This window comes from Xenopus laevis, chromosome 1S, assembly GCF_017654675.1.
Source record: "Xenopus laevis strain J_2021 chromosome 1S, Xenopus_laevis_v10.1, whole genome shotgun sequence".
Classification (NCBI taxonomy): domain Eukaryota; kingdom Metazoa; phylum Chordata; class Amphibia; order Anura; family Pipidae; genus Xenopus; species Xenopus laevis.
Genome location: NC_054372.1, coordinates 21,762,070 through 21,781,824, shown reverse-complemented (window position 1 = coordinate 21,781,824; position 19,755 = coordinate 21,762,070). Strand labels below are relative to the sequence as shown.

General features: G+C 42.0%; 1 protein-coding gene across 1 annotated transcript in view; it reads left to right on the top strand.

The window, feature by feature from the left end:
* The window catches only part of LOC108704214 (O-phosphoseryl-tRNA(Sec) selenium transferase-like), a 38,255-nt gene extending 25,567 nt beyond the window's left edge, over positions 1-12,688 (top strand). The window contains exons 8-10 of the mRNA XM_018240673.2: positions 9,740-9,813; positions 10,215-10,283; positions 12,655-12,688. Of these exons, the coding sequence (XP_018096162.2) occupies positions 9,740-9,813; positions 10,215-10,283; positions 12,655-12,688 (177 nt within the window). The remainder of the gene's footprint in view (positions 1-9,739; positions 9,814-10,214; positions 10,284-12,654) is intronic.
* Positions 12,689-19,755: the final 7,067 nt, after the last annotated feature.

Here is a 19,755-nt window from a genome sequence, read left to right as displayed (position 1 = left end):
CTACTACTACTACTACTACTATAAGAGCCCAGTGCTATTAGTCTAGCAGTGTTGGGGAGTGGGACTGGTGTGCTAATCTGCTGCTCCTAGTAGTTCAGCAGCACCAACTTTAATTTTTTTTTTTTAATATTCATTTTTTTTTTATTTTACTTTTTTTTATTTTACTACCGCTGTAGTAGTGTATAAGTTGACCTTTTAGGCATTATTTGCCCTGTAGGCATTATTTGCACACTGTTTTCTTCAACCCGCCATCGAGCTGTGTGACCTTGTTCCCATTCTGTCTAAATATCCATAATATTACCGTCTCCAGAAAAAACACCGGAGTCACTTTTTTCAAGCAGCCATAATATATTTTACGTAATCCGTATCCACCGCTGTAGTAGTGTATACGTTGGCCTTGTAGGCATTATTTGCACACTGTTTTCTTCAACCCGCCATCGAGCTGTGTGACCTTGTTCCCATTCTGTCTAAATATCCATAATATTACCGTCTCCAGAAAAAACACCGGAGTCACTTTTTTCAAGCAGCATTCATATATTTTACGTAATCCGTATCCACCGCTGTAGTAGTGTATACGTTGACCTTGTAGGCATTATTTGCACACTGTTTTCTTCAACCCGCCATCGAGCTGTGTGACCTTGTTCCCATTCTGTCTAAATATCCATAATATTACCGTCTCCAGAAAAAACACCGGAGTCACTTTTTTCAAGCAGCATTCATATATTTTACGTAATCCGTATCCACCGCTGTAGTAGTGTATACGTTGGCCTTGTAGGCATTATTTGCACACTGTTTTCTTCAACCCGCCATCGAGCTGTGTGACCTTGTTCCCATTCTGTCTAAATATCCATAATATTACCGTCTCCAGAAAAAACACCGGAGTCACTTTTTTCAAGCAGCATTCATATATTTTACGTAATCCGTATCCACCGCTGTAGTAGTGTATACGTTGGCCTTGTAGGCATTATTTGCACACTGTTTTCTTCAACCCGCCATCGAGCTGTGTGAGCTTGTTCACATTTTGTCTAAATATTGATAATATTATCGTCTCTAGAAAAACCACTTGAGTTACTTTTTTTCAAGCAGCATTCATATATTTTACGTAATCCGTATCCACCGCTGTAGTAGTGTATACGTTGACCTTGTAGGCATTATTTGCACACTGTTTTCTTCAACCCGCCATCGAGCTGTGTGACCTTGTTCCCATTCTGTCTAAATATCCATAATATTACCGTCTCCAGAAAAAACACCGGAGTCACTTTTTTCAAGCAGCATTCATATATTTTACGTAATCCGTATCCACCGCTGTAGTAGTGTATACGTTGGCCTTGTAGGCATTATTTGCACAGTGTTTTCTTCAACCCGCCATCGAGCTGTGTGAGCTTGTTCACATTTTGTCTAAATATTGATAATATTATCGTCTCTAGAAAAACCACTTGAGTTACTTTTTTTCAAGCAGCATTCATATATTTTACGTAATCCGTATCCACCGCTGTAGTAGTGTATACGTTGACCTTGTAGGCATTATTTGCACACTGTTTTCTTCAACCCGCCATCGAGCTGTGTGACCTTGTTCCCATTCTGTCTAAATATCCATAATATTACCGTCTCCAGAAAAAACACCGGAGTCACTTTTTTCAAGCAGCATTCATATATTTTACGTAATCCGTATCCACCGCTGTAGTAGTGTATACGTTGGCCTTGTAGGCATTATTTGCACACTGTTTTCTTCAACCCGCCATCGAGCTGTGTGACCTTGTTCCCATTCTGTCTAAATATCCATAATATTACCGTCTCCAGAAAAAACACCGGAGTCACTTTTTTCAAGCAGCATTCATATATTTTACGTAATCCGTATCCACCGCTGTAGTAGTGTATACGTTGGCCTTGTAGGCATTATTTGCACACTGTTTTCTTCAACCCGCCATCGAGCTGTGTGACCTTGTTCCCATTCTGTCTAAATATCCATAATATTACCGTCTCCAGAAAAAACACCGGAGTCACTTTTTTCAAGCAGCATTCATATATTTTACGTAATCCGTATCCACCGCTGTAGTAGTGTATACGTTGACCTTGTAGGCATTATTTGCACACTGTTTTCTTCAACCCGCCATCGAGCTGTGTGAGCTTGTTCACATTTTGTCTAAATATTGATAATATTATCGTCTCTAGAAAAACCACTTGAGTTACTTTTTTTCAAGCAGCATTCAGATATTTTACGTAATCCGTATCCACCGCTGTAGTAGTGTATACGTTGACCTTGTAGGCATTATTTGCACACTGTTTTCTTCAACCCGCCATCGAGCTGTGTGACCTTGTTCACATTTTGTCTAAATATTGATAATATTATCGTCTCTAGAAAAACCACTTGAGTTACTTTTTTTCAAGCAGCATTCATATATTTTACGTAATCCGTATCCACCGCTGTAGTAGTGTATACGTTGACTTTGTAGGCATTATTTGCACAGTGTTTTCTTCAACCCGCCATCTAGCTGTGTGTATTATCGTTTCCAGAAAAACCAACTGAGTTTTTGTTGTTGTTGTTGTTTTTTTAAAAATAATGCCAGGCAAAGGCAGGCCGCCACGCAGAGGCCGTGCTAGGGGCCGTGCTGCTATGCAATCCTGTGGCCCTAGCAAATTGCCCAGTTTTAAAAAGCCAATGACCCTGAACTCCCAAAATGCTGAAGAGGTAGTTGACTGGCTTACACAGCACACCCCATCCTCTACCGTTTCTAACTTTACCACAACATCCTCCTCATCCTCCACTGCTATGGCCACCCCACGTAACACTTCCTCCACCACCGGTGCCCCTTCTTCACTGGGGTCAGAGGAGTTATTTTCCAATGAGTTTCTTGAACTGAGTAATGCGCAACCATTATTGCCAGAAGAAGATGAAGGAGATGAGGACCTTACACCAGATTTAATTCTGGCAGAGAACACGATAGAGATGGACATAATGAGTGATGAGGAGGAGGTCCCCGCTGCTGCTTCCTTCTGTGATGTGTCAGAAGAAATTGATGCATCTGAGGAGAATGATGATGAGGAGATTGATGTTTTGTGGGTGCCTAGTAGAAGAGAGCAAGAGGAGGGTAGTTCAGATGGAGAGACGGAGAGTCAGAGAGGCAGTAGGAGAATAAGACTTAGAAGAAGCAGGGAGGACAGCCCGCAGGGATCAGCAGGGCAACAACATGTATCGGCACCTGTGTTCAGCCGGCCAACGCACCCGCCATTGCCGCCAATACCGCCAACTCCGCCAACTTCTACTGTTACCGCCAGATCGCACACTTCCAAAAAGTCAGCAGTGTGGGATTTTTTTAATGTGTGTGCCTCTGACAAAAGCATTGTAATTTGCAATGAGTGCAGTCAGAAACTGAGCCTTGGTAAGCCCAACAGCCACATAGGTACAACTTCTATGCGAAGGCACATGAGCGGCAAGCACAAAGCACTTTGGGAGCAACACCTCAAAGGCAACAGGCAAACTAAAAGCCACACTCCTTCTGGTCCAGCATCTTACTGCTCTACCTCTGCTCTCCTTGACCCGTCTGAACCACCCTCCACTCCGCCTTCCACCTTGACCACCTGTTCCCATTCCCAGTCATCTGCCACCAGCCAAGTTTCTGTGAAGGCCATGTTTGAGCGTAAGAAGCCAATGTCTGACTGTCACCCCCTTGCCCGGCGTCTGACAGCTGGCTTGTCTGCACTCTTAGCCCGCCAGCTTTTACCATACCAGCTGGTGGACTCTGAGGCCTTCCGCAAATTTGTAGCAATTGGGACACCGCAGTGGAAGGTACCCAGCCGCAATTTTTTTTCTAAAAAGGGAATACCACACCTGTACCAACATGTGCAGAGCCAAGTTACCGCATCTCTGTCACTTAGTGTTGGGCCAAAGGTCCATATGACTACTGACGCATGGTCCTCCAAGCATGGTCAGGGCAGGTATGTCACCTACACTGCCCACTGGGTGAACTTGGTAATGGCTGGGAAGCAGGGAATGGGTAGCTCAACAACAACAGTGGAGTTGGTGTCACCGCCACGGATTGCACGCGGTTCTGCCACCACCTCTACTCCTCCATCGCTCTCTACCTCGTCTTCTTCTTCTTCTTACTCTGCTGCTGGGTCCTCCTTCTCCTCCTCCACACCTGTGCACCCCCAGCTCCCCCTAGGCTATTCGACGTGCCAGGTACGCCGTTGTCACGCTGTCTTGGGGATGACGTGCCTGGAAAGCAAAAACCATACCGGATCTGTACTCCTGTCATCTCTGCAGTCACAGGCCGATCGGTGGCTGACCCCACACCAACTGCAGATCGGAAAAGTGGTGTGTGACAATGGAAGCAATCTGTTGGCAGCGTTGAGACTAGGCAATTTAACACATGTGCCCTGCATGGCACATGTGTTAAATTTAATAGTCCAACGTTTTGTCTCCAAGTACCCAGGATTCCAGGACGTTCTCACCCAGTCCAGAAAGGTGTCGGCCCATTTCAGACGTTCCTACACAGCCATGGCACGCCTTGCTGACATTCAGCAGCGCTACAACATGCCAGTCAGGCGTTTGATTTCTGACAGCCAGACTCGCTGGAATTCAACGCTCCTTATGTTGGAACGTCTGCTGCAACAACAAAGGGCCGTCAACGAGTACCTTTTTGAACTGGGTGGTAGGACTGGATCTGCACAGCTGGGGATTTTTTTCCCCGTTACTGGGTGCTTATGCGCGATGCCTGCAGGCTCATGCGACCTTTTGAAGAGGTGACAAATATGGTCAGTCGCACCGAAGGCACCATCAGCGACCTAATACCCTTCGCTTTCTTCCTGGAGCGTGCCGTGCGACGAGTGACAGATGAGGCTGTAGACCAGCGTGACGAGGAGCTGGAAGCGCACGATTTCTGGTCGGAATCACCAGAACGAACCCAGGCACCTGCTGCAACGCAGGGAGAGGTGCCAGAAGTGGAGTCAGAGGAGGAAGGTGGCTTTGTGGAGAGGAGGAGGAGAGGACCAACAGGAGCAGGCTTCCCAGGGGGCTAGTGGTGACCTTTTGGGGACCCCTGGTCTTGTACGTGGCTGGGGGGAGGAGACCGTGGATGATGCAGTCCTTGATAATGAGGAAGCGGAGATGGATAGCTCTGCATCCAACCTTGTGAGAATGGGGTCTTTCATGCTGTCATGCCTGTTGAAGGACCCCCGTATCAAGAGGCTTAAGGAGAAGGACCTGTACTGGGTCGCAACGCTACTAGACCCTCGGTACAAGCATAAAGTGTCAGAAATGTTACCAACATACCACAAGTCCGAAAAGATGCGGCATTTACAAACCAGCCTGCAAAACATGTTGTACAATGCTTTTAAGGGTGATGTCACTTCAGGAACTCATCAACATTCCAGGGCAGAGGTGCCAGTAATCCTGCCACGAGCACACCTGCAAGGACAAAGCCCTTTGGCCAGTCTGTAACGTCAGACATGCAAATGTTTTTCTGTCCAAGGCAGCGCCACAACCCTTCTGGATCCACCCTCAAAGAACGCCTCGACCGGCAGGTAGCGGACTACCTGGCATTAACTGCAGATATCGACACTCTGAGGAGCGATGAACCCCTGGACTACTGGGTGCGCAGGCTTGATCTGTGGCCAGAGCTGTCACAATTTGCCATGAACCTCTTGTCTTGCCCAGCCTCAAGTGTGCTCTCAGAAAGGACCTTCAGTGCAGCAGGAGGGATTGTAACTGAGAAGAGAACTCGCCTAGGTCACAAAAGTGTCGATTACCTGACCTTTATTAAAATGAATGAGGGGTGGATCTCGGAGGGTTACTGCACGCCGGAAGACTTGTTCTGACTTCTATGCAGCTGTCCTTCTCTTCAAGCCTCATGACTCCACACACAGCTGTCCTTTAGCGTCCTCCTCCTCCCTCCGCCACCGTTACAAACTAGGGTGCAAACCCTACTGGTTTAATTTTTTCTGGCCTCTGTGCTTCAGTGGCTGCAACCAAAAAAACTGGGCAAACAATGTCTACAAGGTCAACGTATGGCAAAAAATGACTATTTTCAGCATTTATATGGCATATTTTTTCTGGCAACTGTGCTTCAGTGGCTGCATCCAAAAAAATGCATATTTTCTGCATTTATATGGCATAATTTTTCTGGCCTCTGTGCTTCAGTGGCTGCAACCAAAAAAATGCATATTTTCTGCATTTATATGGCATAATTTTTCTGGCCTCTGTGCTTCAGTGGCTGCAACCAAAAAAATTTATGTTTTCAGCATTTATATGGCATAATTTTTCTGGCAACTGTGCTTCAGTGGCTGCGACCAAAAAAATGACTATTTTCAGCATTTATATGGCATATTTTTTCTGGCCTCTGTGCTTCAGTGGCTGCGGCCAAAAAAACTGGGCAAACAATGCCTACAAGGTCAACGACGTTGACCTTGTAGGCATTGTTTGCCCAGTTTTTTTGGCCGCAGCCACTGAAGCACAGAGGCCAGAAAAAATATGCCATATAAATGCTGAAAATAGTCATTTTTTGCCATACGTTGACTCAACGTATATGGCAAAAAATGACTATTTTCAGCATTTATATGGCATATTTTTTCTGGCAACTGTGCTTCAGTGGCTGCGACCAAAAAAATGCATATTTTCTGCATTTATATGGCATAATTTTCTGGCCTCTGTGCTTCAGTGGCTGCAACCAAAAAAATTTATATTTTCAGCATTTATATGGCATAATTTTTCTGTCAACTGTGCTTCAGTGGCTGCGACCAAAAAAATGCATGTTTTCTGCATTTATATGGCATAATTTTTCTGGCCTCTGTGCTTCAGTGGCTGCAACCAAAAAAGTTTATATTTTCAGCATTTATATGGCATAATTTTTCTGTCAACTGTGCTTCAGTGGCTGCGACCAAAAAAATGCATATTTTCTGCATTTATATGGCATAATTTTTCTGGCCTCTGTGCTTCAGTGGCTGCAACCAAAAAAATTTATATTTTCAGCATTTATATGGCATAATTTTTCTGGCAACTGTGCTTCAGTGGCTGCGTCCAAAAAAACTGGGCAAACAATGTCTACAAGGTCAACGTATGGCGAAAAATGACTATTTTCAGCATTTATATGGCATATTTTTTCTGGCAACTGTGCTTCAGTGGCTGCGTCCAAAAAAACTGGGCAAACAATGCCTACAAGGTCAACGTATGGCAGTTGTTTAAAGAGAACAGTAGATTACTAGCCAGCAAAGCTACCTAAGCTAAAATGTCCCTCAAATCCCTGCAGACTTCTGTCCCTCCAATACAGAGCAGTATCAAGCAGATTACTAGCCAGCAAACTTACTATCATCTGTCCCTGAAATCACTAACAGCTCTCCCCCTACACTATCTCTTCCAAGCACACACAGGCAGATTTTTCAGATACATTTTTGCCCTTGATCCCCCTCTGGCATGCCACTGTCCAGGTCGTTGCACCCTTTAAACAACTTTAAAATCATTTTTCTGGCCAGAAATGTCTTTTCTAGATGTTAAAGTTCGCCTTCCCATTGAAGTCTATGGGGTTCGCGAACCGTTCGCGAACCGCTCGCGTTTTTGCGCAAGTTCGCGAATATGTTCGCGAACTTTTTTTCCGACGTTCGCTACATCCCTACCCTTTGCCAAAAATTTGGCAAAACACATTGAAGCTAATGGGCATCAAGTTTTTTTTGTTTCGCAACAATTTTTTTCACCCATTGGAGGCTATGGGCATCATTTTTGCGGGGAAACTCAGGGAAACATTTTGCTCATCACTATTTATAAATCCCACAATGTCCACCTGACATAGGGCATATGCAAACTGTCGCACATCGGCATCCGTATAATGCCTTTAGTTATCCTATGCTTTAAAGTGATATGTCATCAATAGCTTATGTTTACTTTGGCTAAATACCAAGGAATCAACTGAATCCTATTTCTATAGCAAAAAGGGATATCAGTGTACAGCCTTGCCACACTATAGCAGATAGCTAACTTGACTTGCTAATGCATTGAGTCTGTGACATTTCCATAGGGATCAGTAATAAATACATCTGACTAATCGTATTGCAGAGAAAGCTCAGGTGGAGAAAGAAGTGGATTATTAGAAACCATCTTACAAGACAATCATGTTTTCAGATCTGCTCAATTTTAAATATGTGTATCAGTAATTATTAGGCAGTCTGCTGTCTGAGGCATAATTGCTTGGCGGACCCCATGAACTGAGGTCACCCTCTCCAAATGTGAGCAACCAAGCAAAAAATCCTGCATTTCCAAGTTGCCTTTGGTTTAAAAACTTACAATTTCATTCATTTTTATAGAGCACGAGCAACCTGACAGAAGCAGTCATGGCTTTAGGGGTGCCTTTTGCTGTTTGCAGTTTGGCACCTGATAATTATATTGAAACTGAACTATCCTGAAGGTTTTTATAGTACAACCCCAACTTCCGTTTTCCAGAGTGCTCGGGACTTGGGGTTTTCCGGGTTAACGGCTTTTTCTGTACTTTGGATCATCATACCTTAAGTTTAGTCTGTCAGAAAATCATGTAAACAATAAATAAACCCAATAGACTGGCTTTGCTTCCAATAAGGATTAATTATATATATATTTAGTTGGGATCAAGGTACTGTTTTATTATTAACGAGAAAAAGGAAATACTTTTTAAAAAATATGGATTATTTGATTATAATGGAGTCTATGGGAGATATGAATTTCATAATTTGAAACTTTCTGGAAAATGGATCCCATACCTGTAGTACAAAGAAGGGATACAGTCATGGGAAAAAAACATTTTTTCAAAATGAATCAGTTAATAGTGCTGCTCCAGCTGAATTCTGCACTGAAATCCATTTCTCAAAAGAGCACACAGATTTTTTTATATTCAATTTTGAAATTTGACATGGGGCTAGACATATTGTCAATTTCCCAGCTGCCCCAAGTCATTTGACTTGTGCTTTGATAAACTTCAGTCACTCTTTACTGCTGTACTGCAAGTTGGAGTGATATCACCCCCCCTCCCTTCCCCCCCCCCAGCAGCCAAACAAAAGAACAATGGGAAGGTAACCAGATAGCAGCTCCCTAACACAAGATAACAGCTGCCTGGTAGATCTAAGAACAACACTCAATAGTAAAAACCCATGTCCCACTGAGACACATTCAGTTACATTGAGAAGGAAAAACAGCAGCCTGCCAGAAAGCATTTCTCTCTTAGTTGGATAGTGCAGGCACAAGTCACATGACCAGGGGCAGCTGGGAAATTGACAAAATGTCTAGCCCCATGTCAGATTTCAAAATTGAATATAAAAAAATCTGTTTGCTCTTTTGAGAAATGGATTTCAGTGCAGAATTCTGCTGGAGCAGCACTATTAACTGATTAATTTTGGAAAAAACATTTTTTCCCATGACGGTATCCCTTTAAGGACACAAATTCAGTGGAGCTGACCAGTGCAGTTGCCTATATAAACCCTTCCAGATATTGGATTCCGTTTCTTGTAGTAGACTGAAGCCTAATTGCATGTCCATGTGCATTAGCTTATAAACCTCTGTTAATCAAGATCTGATCAACCACATTTCATATTGTAATGGGGTTAAACAGCATAATGGGCTGCTTCAGATATTTTGGCTGTAGACACATTCTGGTGTGCTTGCAGACTCAGGAGATGATTAGCTCTTTGCTGGGATTTTATCTAGGGGGATGGTTCTCATTTAGATGGTGTAAACAACACAAGCTTATTAGTCCCATTACTCTTTTTATTTGCGTCTTTGCAGTTGGTTGTGAATTTGTGTTATCAGCACAATTCAACTATTTCCTGTAAACTTTACCAGAGGGATGTGTACGGATGGTACGAAATGGATGTATTGATTTCGCCTGACCATTATGTCACATCTAGAGAGAAGTGTCTTAACACCGAAATGCCTTGTGAACAGTTACATTCCCATCCGCTACAAAGCAATCCTCTTATATCATCATGCAAATTGTCCCAGATTCCCTCTCTGAAAGCTGATGCATGCAGATAGTGATAAGTGTACCCATCACTGTATAAAATAGGCACTCGCCAGTGAATATGACATTCTCGTCCTTTTATTTTTAGTAAATGTACTGTGCTATAATGCCTTAAGATTGTAGCTACTGTAAGTGTATGGTGTTGAAGTTATAGGTGATGTGGTCATGTTGTGTCCAGACAAATGTCGTCAAATAGTTCTGTTTCTCTCCAACTATAACACTCTCTTTATCCTCTCTCAGTGAGCAGAGCAGCAGTGCTGTCACACAGTTGGGATCAATGCTCTTTACAAGACAAGTGCCTGGAGCCAGGTAAGAACTAACAGTATATTGTACCCTCTGCTTGATCAGAAACATCCCTGATCAATGGCGGATCAAGGCCTTGACATGTGTTTATGAAGTTGTATAATATAAAGAGCCTGCCCAAATCAAGTGTCTGCTTATTAATTGATTTGAAGGGCACAGGCAGAGAACTTGTAAACCATAGTGAAAATACACCACAAAACTAATCATAAAAAGCATGACTTGGCCTTTAACGGTACTTGGTGCTTATGTGTCACTGCTCTGTAGAGGGTTTTTTTGTGATGTGCAAGGAGATCAGTTATAACACAGCAGGTTTGTCTTAAAGGAAAGTGTCTAAAAAAAACATGGGTTAAAAATATCAGCTATTATAGCAATACTACCATATTACCCCAGCACAGCTTTGCACTCCATAGTTTGTCTGGGAAACAACAAAGTGCCAGCACAGAATCATGTACCTGTATTCACATAGTGTGACCGCCTTTCCTTCTGTTGAAGTGATTTCCCGGGGCAAACGCATGCATGCTGCATTCAAGAGTTTCCGAGAACTTTTTCTTTTCTAATTTGCATTTGAAATGCCATTATTCTTGACTCTAGACTCTTGCACTGCTGTTGGAAAGACTATATAGTAACATCATTTCTGTAAGTTGCAACACAGTGTTGAGACTGGAATCATCACACAAAATCAAACTAGTTAGGGGCTAGTGATTCCACATCTGCTCAAGGGATTGTTTGCAAAGCAACAGCCAAAGACTACATTGTGGAGCATCATGTAGCATCAGTTCTTTTTATTTGTATTTATTCAGCATTTATAATTCAAAAGTTTATTTAAATACAAAAAACTCCATGGCAGCAATACTATTCCATTCCATACTGTGAAAGTGTAGGGTTAAATTTCATCTGGGTAAATTGTCTTGGCAGCAACATGCTCTGCCTTTTGCAAGACTGAGTGGTTTTGTTGTCTCTGAAGGCAATGAAGAAGGTTTCTACTTCAGGGTGAAATGCTCCATTACTCTGAAATGTTCTGTGATTCCCTGTCCAACAGTGAATTGCTGTATCTACACGTCAGCCATATCTCAGCATTCAGCAGTATTACAGATTCTGTTCAAGCTGAGCTCAAGGTATTGGTTCTCTCTAACTCTGAGAAATACTGTGACTTATACAAGACTTTTATCTCATTAAACCAATGTGGCAGAAGTTGCTTTGTTGGGACCGGCTCACACCAAATATTTCAAATGCTGCTAAAAGGTTAACTGCACATTTTTTTGTAGTCTTCCCTTTCTGTGGTTTGTTTATGAATAACATTACAGTATTATTATGTATCACAAAGAGGAGAGGCATCAAAATAGGATCATAAGCCCATTGTTTATTTTATATTGGTGCAATAATAATGATTCTACAGTATTGGATAGGCGTTTTACAGTTTTTAGTCTGACCCTTCCTTTTCTTAAAGGAATTGTTCAGTGTAAAAATAAAAACTGGGTAAATAGATAGGCTGTGCAAAATAAAAAATGTTTCTAATATAGTTAGTTAGCCAAAAATGTAATGTATAAAGGCTGGAGTGACTGGATGTCTAACATAATAGCCAGAACCCATCTTCCTGCTTTTCAGCTCTCTAACTGAGTTAGTCAGTGACTTGAAGGGGGGCCACATGGGACATATCTATTCAGTGAGTTTGCAAATTGCAAAAGCAGCAGTTATGACTCATGTGGCCACCCTCAAGTCACTGATTGGTTACTGCCTGGTAACCAATGAGAGGGCAGCAAAGCAGAAAGTAGTGTTCTGGCTTTTGTATTAGACATCCAGTCACTCCAGTCTTTATATATTACATTTTTGGCTATATTAGAAACTTTTTTTTATTTAGCACAGCCCAGTTTTTATTTTTATACTTAACAATTCCTTTAAAGGTTACAGATAGATGATAACCTAGTCATATTGTTCATTTTGCACTCGTTCCAGCAATATCATGACAACAAATATTTTTTACATTTCATCCTAATTGCCCTTTAAACTGGGCTTCATTAACTAGAAATAAATATCAATTCAAATACAATACAACTTGTAGGTGACCTGGAAAGAGCCCCTGTTACTCATTTCTAGGTTATAATATCTACTCAAACTTGAGCCACTTCCCTTCTCAACTGAAGTTCTTATACAGCTATGGGATTTCAATCACAGTTTCTAGTAGTGGTGATCAAAGCTCTTTGTGTGACTTTGCCATCAGGCCCGGATTTGTGGAAAGGCCACCAAGGCCCGGGCCTAGGGCAGCAGTATTTTAGGGGGGCGGCATGCTGCCCAACGATATCCACATTGGTTCACAAACACTGAGGATATGCAGGAGATACAATAGGTTTTTAAATTTCCTGTGTGCAATTCCCCATAGCTCCTGTCTCGATGATGAAAAACTGCACAAATAAAGTGGAGAGGAAAGGGGCGATGAACGGCAGTGGGCCTAGGGGATCCCGCTATGTAAATCTGGCCCTGTTTGCCATAACAGTTCAAATGCATTGGGATAGTATAATAAACATTACAGCCTTTTCCTGTGTCTGTTAACTAGGGATGCACAGAATCCATTATTTGGGTTTCACCCAAATCCCCGAATCCTTCTGGAAGAATTTGACCGAATACTGAACCAAATCCTAGGAAATTAGGAACAGGAAAGGAAAAGGTGGGGAAACATTTTTTTACTTCCTTGTTTTGTCACATGATTTCCCTTTCCACCCCTAATTTACATATGCAAATTTGGTTCAGCCAGGTACAAGTATTCAGGCGAATCCTGCTAAAAAAAGGCCGAATTCTGAACCGAATCCTAGATTCGGGCATCCCTACTGTTAACTAGGCCTGTAGCAAATGTTTCATTTTTATCACATTGCTCTTTAAGAATCTTCTTTATCCAAATATGATTACTGGAAATGTGGTTTGGTTGCAAATGATCTCTCATGCAACCATTTTTAATCCTAGTAGTTGAAAGTTTCAGATGATTAGTGTGTTTTGGAGACCTGGCACTAAAAATCTTCTCATCGAAGCATGCGTCGCCATGCAAATGTTTTTATTTCCTCCAGAAAAAGATGAAACCATCACAGTACACCCATTGTTTTCTTCTAGGGTTGTGCCTCTTGGGCCTTCACAGACAATTAATGGATATGTTTTTAAGGGTTTCATGTCTCACAGCAATAACTATCTTTGTGAGTACCTGAACACAGCATCTGCCATCGGTATCAAGAAGCAAGATGTTGACATGTTCATCAAAAGGCTTGACAAGTGCCTGAGGCTCTGTAGAAAGGAGAATCATTTAGCTGAGGATGAACCTAGATGTGCTCAACAAACCACAGAAGAAGATGTTGCAGAATTAGCGCAAGACCTTGGAGACGTTTTACAAATGGAAACTGCTTCTGAACTACTATAGAGTGGATAAATAGCTCACATTTATTTCAGAGATTTCAAAGAAACTGCAATGCAGTTAATTAGTTACAAATATAATCAAAGTGGAATAGATAGAAGATAATTAATTGTTCATACAGTTTTATGTATGCCGAAAAATGCACTAAAAATAGACTTAATTGTAAAATCCAAAGTTATTGTTCACTTTCTTGTTGCATAACTTTGTTTTTTCTAAATCACAGACCTCCTTTAGGTTAATTCCCTATGCAACTACTTTTGGGACTTATCACTGATCACCTTGGTCTAAATCAGTTACACAAGGGGGCAGATTTATTTAGGGTCGAATTGAAAATTCTAATTTTCAAATTTTTTTTATGGTCAAAACTATCAAATTCGACTAGGGAATTTTTTTTAAAAAAAAATTTGAATTAGATTTTTGAGATTTATCATACTCTGGCCCTATTCGTCAACTAAAACCTGCCGAATTACTGTATAAGTCATACTTAAAGTTCATTTTAAGGTGAACCACCCCTTTTTTACTGTTCCTTTAAGAAATTGCCCAAATAGTATGACAGATCTAGGTGTGTGTGGGCAGCTTAATTAATGTTGCCAAATTTCCCATTTCTACATGCTGTCCACGTGACCACTTGGGTATCTTCTTTGCAAAATTGCAGAATAATTAATTTTCTGTGAGATCAGTCAATGATCTTCTGCCTGACGCATCAGGATAACTGCAGTCAGGGCTAATTTAGTCCAAAATTGTGAGATTATATTGAACTGTAATATGTCAATCTTTAGATTGGTTGTTTCAGGCTATATAAAGTATCCCATGTTGCCTATGTTACCACAAGACCATATCCACATTAATTGTGGTAGCACACCAAAAAAAAAAATGGTTGGTGCACATTGCAGCGATATCACTTATCACTCATGTGAAAAAAGTTGTCATTTTAAGACCTACACTTAAATCCATATGCCTCCTCCTCCACTGGGGATAACACAGCACCCCCAGCACATATTTAAATACCTATGGGGCACCTAACAGTAATTTTTAAATGCTAACAAACTCACAGAACAAATACCTGCCTTACGTTCCACAGGCAGAGCAGGGCACACACAGGCTGAGTATGGCACACACAAGCAGAATAGGACAGGCAAAGTATGGCACACACAGTGAGCATAGGGCTGGCAGATTATGACACACACACACACACAGATAGCATGGGGCAGACAGAGCATGGCACACAATGGAAGAGTAGGACAGGCAGAGTATGGCACACACAGGGAGCATAGGTTAGGAAGAGTATGACACACACACAGGGAGCATTGGGCAGCCAGAGTATGGCACACACAGGGAGCATAGGGCAGCCAGAATATGGCACACACAGGGAGCATAGGGCAGGCAGAGTATGACACACACAGGGAGCATTGGGCAGGCAGAGTATGGCACACACAGGGAGCATAGGGCAGGCAGAGTATGACACACACAGGGAGCATTGGGCAGGCAGAGTATGGCACACACAGGGAGCATAGGGCAGGCAGAGTATGGCACACACAGGGAGCATAGGGCAGGCAGAGTATGGCACAATCAGAGAGCATAGGGCAGGCAGAGTATGGCACACACAGGGAGCATAGAGCTGGCAGAGTATGGCACAATCAGAGAGCATAGGGCAGGCAGAGTATGGCACACACAGGGAGCATAGGGCAGGCAGAGTATGGCACACACAAGCAGAATAGGATAGGCAAAGTATGGCACACACAGGCAGAGTATGGCACACACAAGCAGAACAGGACAGGCAAAGTATGGCACAGACAGACAGAGTATGGCACACACAGTGAGCATAGGGCAGGTATAGTTTGACACACACACACAGATAGCATGGGGCAGACAGAGCATAGCACACACTGGCAGAGTAGGACAGGCAGAGTATGGCACATACAGTGAGCATAGGGCAGGCAGAGTATGGCACACAGAGATAGCATGGGGCAGACAGAGCAATGCACACACTGGCGGAGTAGGACAGGCAGAGTATGGCACACATATGGAGCATTGGGCAGCCAGAGTATGGCACACACAGGGAGCATAGTGCAGGCAGAGTATGTCACACACGGGGGCATAGGGCAGGCAGAGTATGGCACATACAGGGAGCATAGGAAAGACAGAACAGAGCAGAAGACAGGGAAACCTATCAGGGCTAAATGTTGATATTTACAAGTTGAGACTGCTGCCTGTTGTATGGAAATTTCATAACTAGGACAGTAAATAAATGCAGACTTCTGAAGGAGGCCTTGGTGGGGGGGGCACTGATTTTCTCTTTTAAAAGTGTTCCTGTTTTAGTAAAATGTGCACTTGCATCATTTGTAGTTGCTGAAATTGGAACAGGGTAACCAGATGCATTGATTCTCCTGAGCCCAGTAGGTGGGGGAAAAGAGATTATGTTGCAAATGTTATGCTGGCACTGCAATTTAGGGCACACAAACTAAAAGTGTATTATTGAAAAGTCATTTGTACTGTATAATCATCATTTTCAGGACAGCTGGAACCCAGAGACCTACATACTTCCAGACTTTGCTGCACATCAGCATTTCCCCCCTCTTTATTTGCTTCTAAAGGAATGATATTGCTAATTGAAGATTAATTGAAAGATTAATTGCATGGCCAAATTTTATGACTTATGGTCTGTGTAAGACACACCAGCTTCTAAACAGATGGAGAAAGTGCAGTAATCTTAGCATACCGGATTATAGCTGGGCAAAACTACGGGTCCTGTCCCATAACATATCAACCAATTTAATGGATCATTGATAATGTATAATTAAGGAGATGGTTAGTGCTGCAATAATAAACAGTTGCAGAATTAAACAAATACACAAAACAGAGTAGAATGCTGGGATTTTGCTATGAAAATGGCAGAATATCATAGTGTTATTAAAGGCAGCACATCTTTGTTAAGAATTTTGTATGTTTAAAGTAAGATATTGCTTTGCATATTTCATGAATATATTTATACACAAGTGAAAGATGCCATACGGTTTGCCTAAGATTGTCATAAATAAACCCTCTAGTGTGTGTGTGAATGCAGGGCACCAGTGAAGACCCATGCCACGGCCCCCTTCACGGTGTTCACCCTACTAGCTGCTCCAACACCCACCTCACCCAACCAGAATCAACCATTGGCGTATACACTCCTTCACGAAACCTTCGCTCTGCTTCTGATCTTCGCCTCACTTCTCCTCTGATCACTTCTGCCCATTCTCATCTACAAGACTTCTCTCGGGCTTCTGCTTTTCTCTGGAACCCTCTGCCACAAGCTGTCAGACTTTCTCCTTCTTTCGAAACTTTAAGCGCTCCTTAAAGACCCACCTGTTTAAAGAGGCTTATTCGATGTACCTTAATTAATCATTGCTGTATCAAAAAGGACAAATTGTTTACAGTATATAATCCTAATGTCTCAATTGTACCCTCACCTTTAGTTTGTAAACTCTAATCTCTAGGTCCTTCTAACCCTATTGTACTCTGTAATCCTTGTTCGTTATCCACCATTTATTCCCTGTTTGCTATAACTGCAGTAAAGCACTGCGTATCTTGACAGCGCTATATAAAGAAATGATGATGATGATGATGATGGTATATGGGTGGGGAAAGGGATGTTAAAGGGCTCATGGAGAAAAGCTGGTACTGAAGACATGCTCGAAATTTAATTTTTTGTAGGGGGACCTCCCAAAGGCCCCATGCGCCACTGCACATGAGCACTTTTTATGCTATAGGACCATACAGTAGTAAAGCTTTCCAACGCTGTCAAGGCAAAACTTTTTGGCAAGTCATACACTCTTGCTATACTTTAAGAAATGTATCATCTAAGAATATAATATGTAGCAAGTGGTTGGCACCACTTGCCATATTAGCTTTGTGTGACATCACTTACTGCCTGAGTCGCTCCCTGCTCACTCCTAGCTCTGGGCTCAGATTACAGCAGGAAGGGGGAGAGGGATCAAACTGAGCATGCTCAAGCCCAAGCCCTGGAGGTTTAAGGTGAAGGCAGGAAATCTAATAAAGAAGCCCATGTGTACACAATAGAAGGAAAGAAATGCTGTGTTTCTTTTGACAGTGGACTCAGAACAGCATTACTTTGAGGGTTTACTGGTGTTTTTATATAGTTTTAACCTTTCCCTCTCCTTTAAAGAGCAAAGATAGCCATTGATGGGACTTGGTGCCTCCAGAGCAGTATTGGGGCTCCTCCGCCATACAGTATGTCTCTGAAGGAGGGGAAGGCCTGATTGGTTCAAACTAAATTGTTATTAATCCTATTCCAACCTTTAACAAATGTGTTATCTCTCACCCCCAAAATAATGAATTCCAAACAAGGCTTTGACCAATGTAATTATCTTTTCCAGGGGATTCAGTGAATGTCCGTGAAATACACTTTGCAGGAAGTGCTTTTTGACCAAATTTGAGTAAGGCTTGTTGTTTAATCTGCCCCAATGTACCTACTGTTGAATAGAAAACTCCAAGTCATTCTGTTGCCTTTCTATCCTTCTGTTTAACAGGTACACTACATGGCCAGAAGTATATGGACAAGCCTATTAATTATTGTCTATTTCAGCCATACTCATCATTCAGAACACAGGTGCCACCACATCATACAATGACATTTGTGACAATCCCAAGTTTCCTACTTTGTATCTATATTTTGATGCTGGTCCTGACCTGTTTCAAGAATAGCAGGATAATAACGCCAGTGCAGTGATCCAGGTTTGTACTGAACTGGTTTGATGAGAGGGGAGTGAAAGAACTTGACTGGTCAGCACAGAGCCACAACACAGCTTAACACCTGTAACATAAACTCAAATGCCGATTTAAAACAGACCTAATCCGTAACATTGGGGCCCAACCTCCTACGAGTGGCTGAAAGCAAATTCCACCAAACTATGTTTCCATATCTTGTGAAATGCTTTTCTCGGTAGTGCAGAAGGTAAAGAGAGCAGCAAAGAGAAGGACAACATATTAATACCCTTGGTTTTGGAAAGAGATGACAGGGCAGTGGCGACATGCTTTTGGCCATAAAGTGGATATAGTAACCTATATAATATATCCTGAAGGCTAATAGTGTGTTCAAAATACTGTATGACATTGCCTTTACTATGTTGAGGCTTTTACCCAAATTAACCTAGGTACTTGCAGATAAATTTGTAAACCCTATTTGTACTGCCTCTCGCCATCCCTGATCCTTCTCAATTTGGCTCCCTTGTCCCCCTCCATTACCCCTATTTTGCTTGTGGTTCAATTAGTCTTTTGGACATAATTGACACACAACACGTAGGGGGTTATTTATTAAAATCTTTTTACTATAAAATCCTACATTTTTAGTGAAAGAAAAAAAACTTGAATTTATTTATTATTATATTATTATTATTATTTTTATTATACCCAGAGGATGGAAAAAGTCAGAATCCGAAAATCTGGCATCTCAGACCTGCCGAGGTTGTATATAAGTCAATGGGAGAAGTCCTGAAGATATCCTGATCTCAGCTGGATTTCCTGCAAAAATCTGTTGATTTCGTGGTTTGCAGGACAACGTTTTTTTGTACGATTCGAATCTTCGTACGATTTTTCAAGTTTTTTTCCCACTCTGAAATTTTTTTGGGAAAATGTATTGATAAATAGGGGAAATAACCCGTGTGGATTTGGTCGGAGTATTTTTTAGAAAAAAATTTGAAATTGATAAATAACCCCCCCCCCAGTGTTGCAAGTATAAACAAGTCCTTTAAAAAAACAAACTTCTTTTTTTCTGGATACATCTTAGCAGGCTAAACCTCAGTTTAAAAAGTAAATCAAGTAGAAAATATAAAAAACCCTTGTAATGTATGCTTACAGAGATAATGCCCCAGAAGCAGCATTCAGAAAGTTCCTATATTTAGAAGCCCGCAACTGCTGGCAGATTCGTTTTATTCTCTAGACTGAGCTTCTTTGGTGAAACGTTCTCCAGCTGATTTGCACATTGTTTGCATCCCCTTCTGTTTTCTTTTATTTTGCTACCTGAATGTATTTTTGCAGCCAAGTCAATTGGCCAGAAATGCTTATGCTTTCATTTCTGCCGTTTGT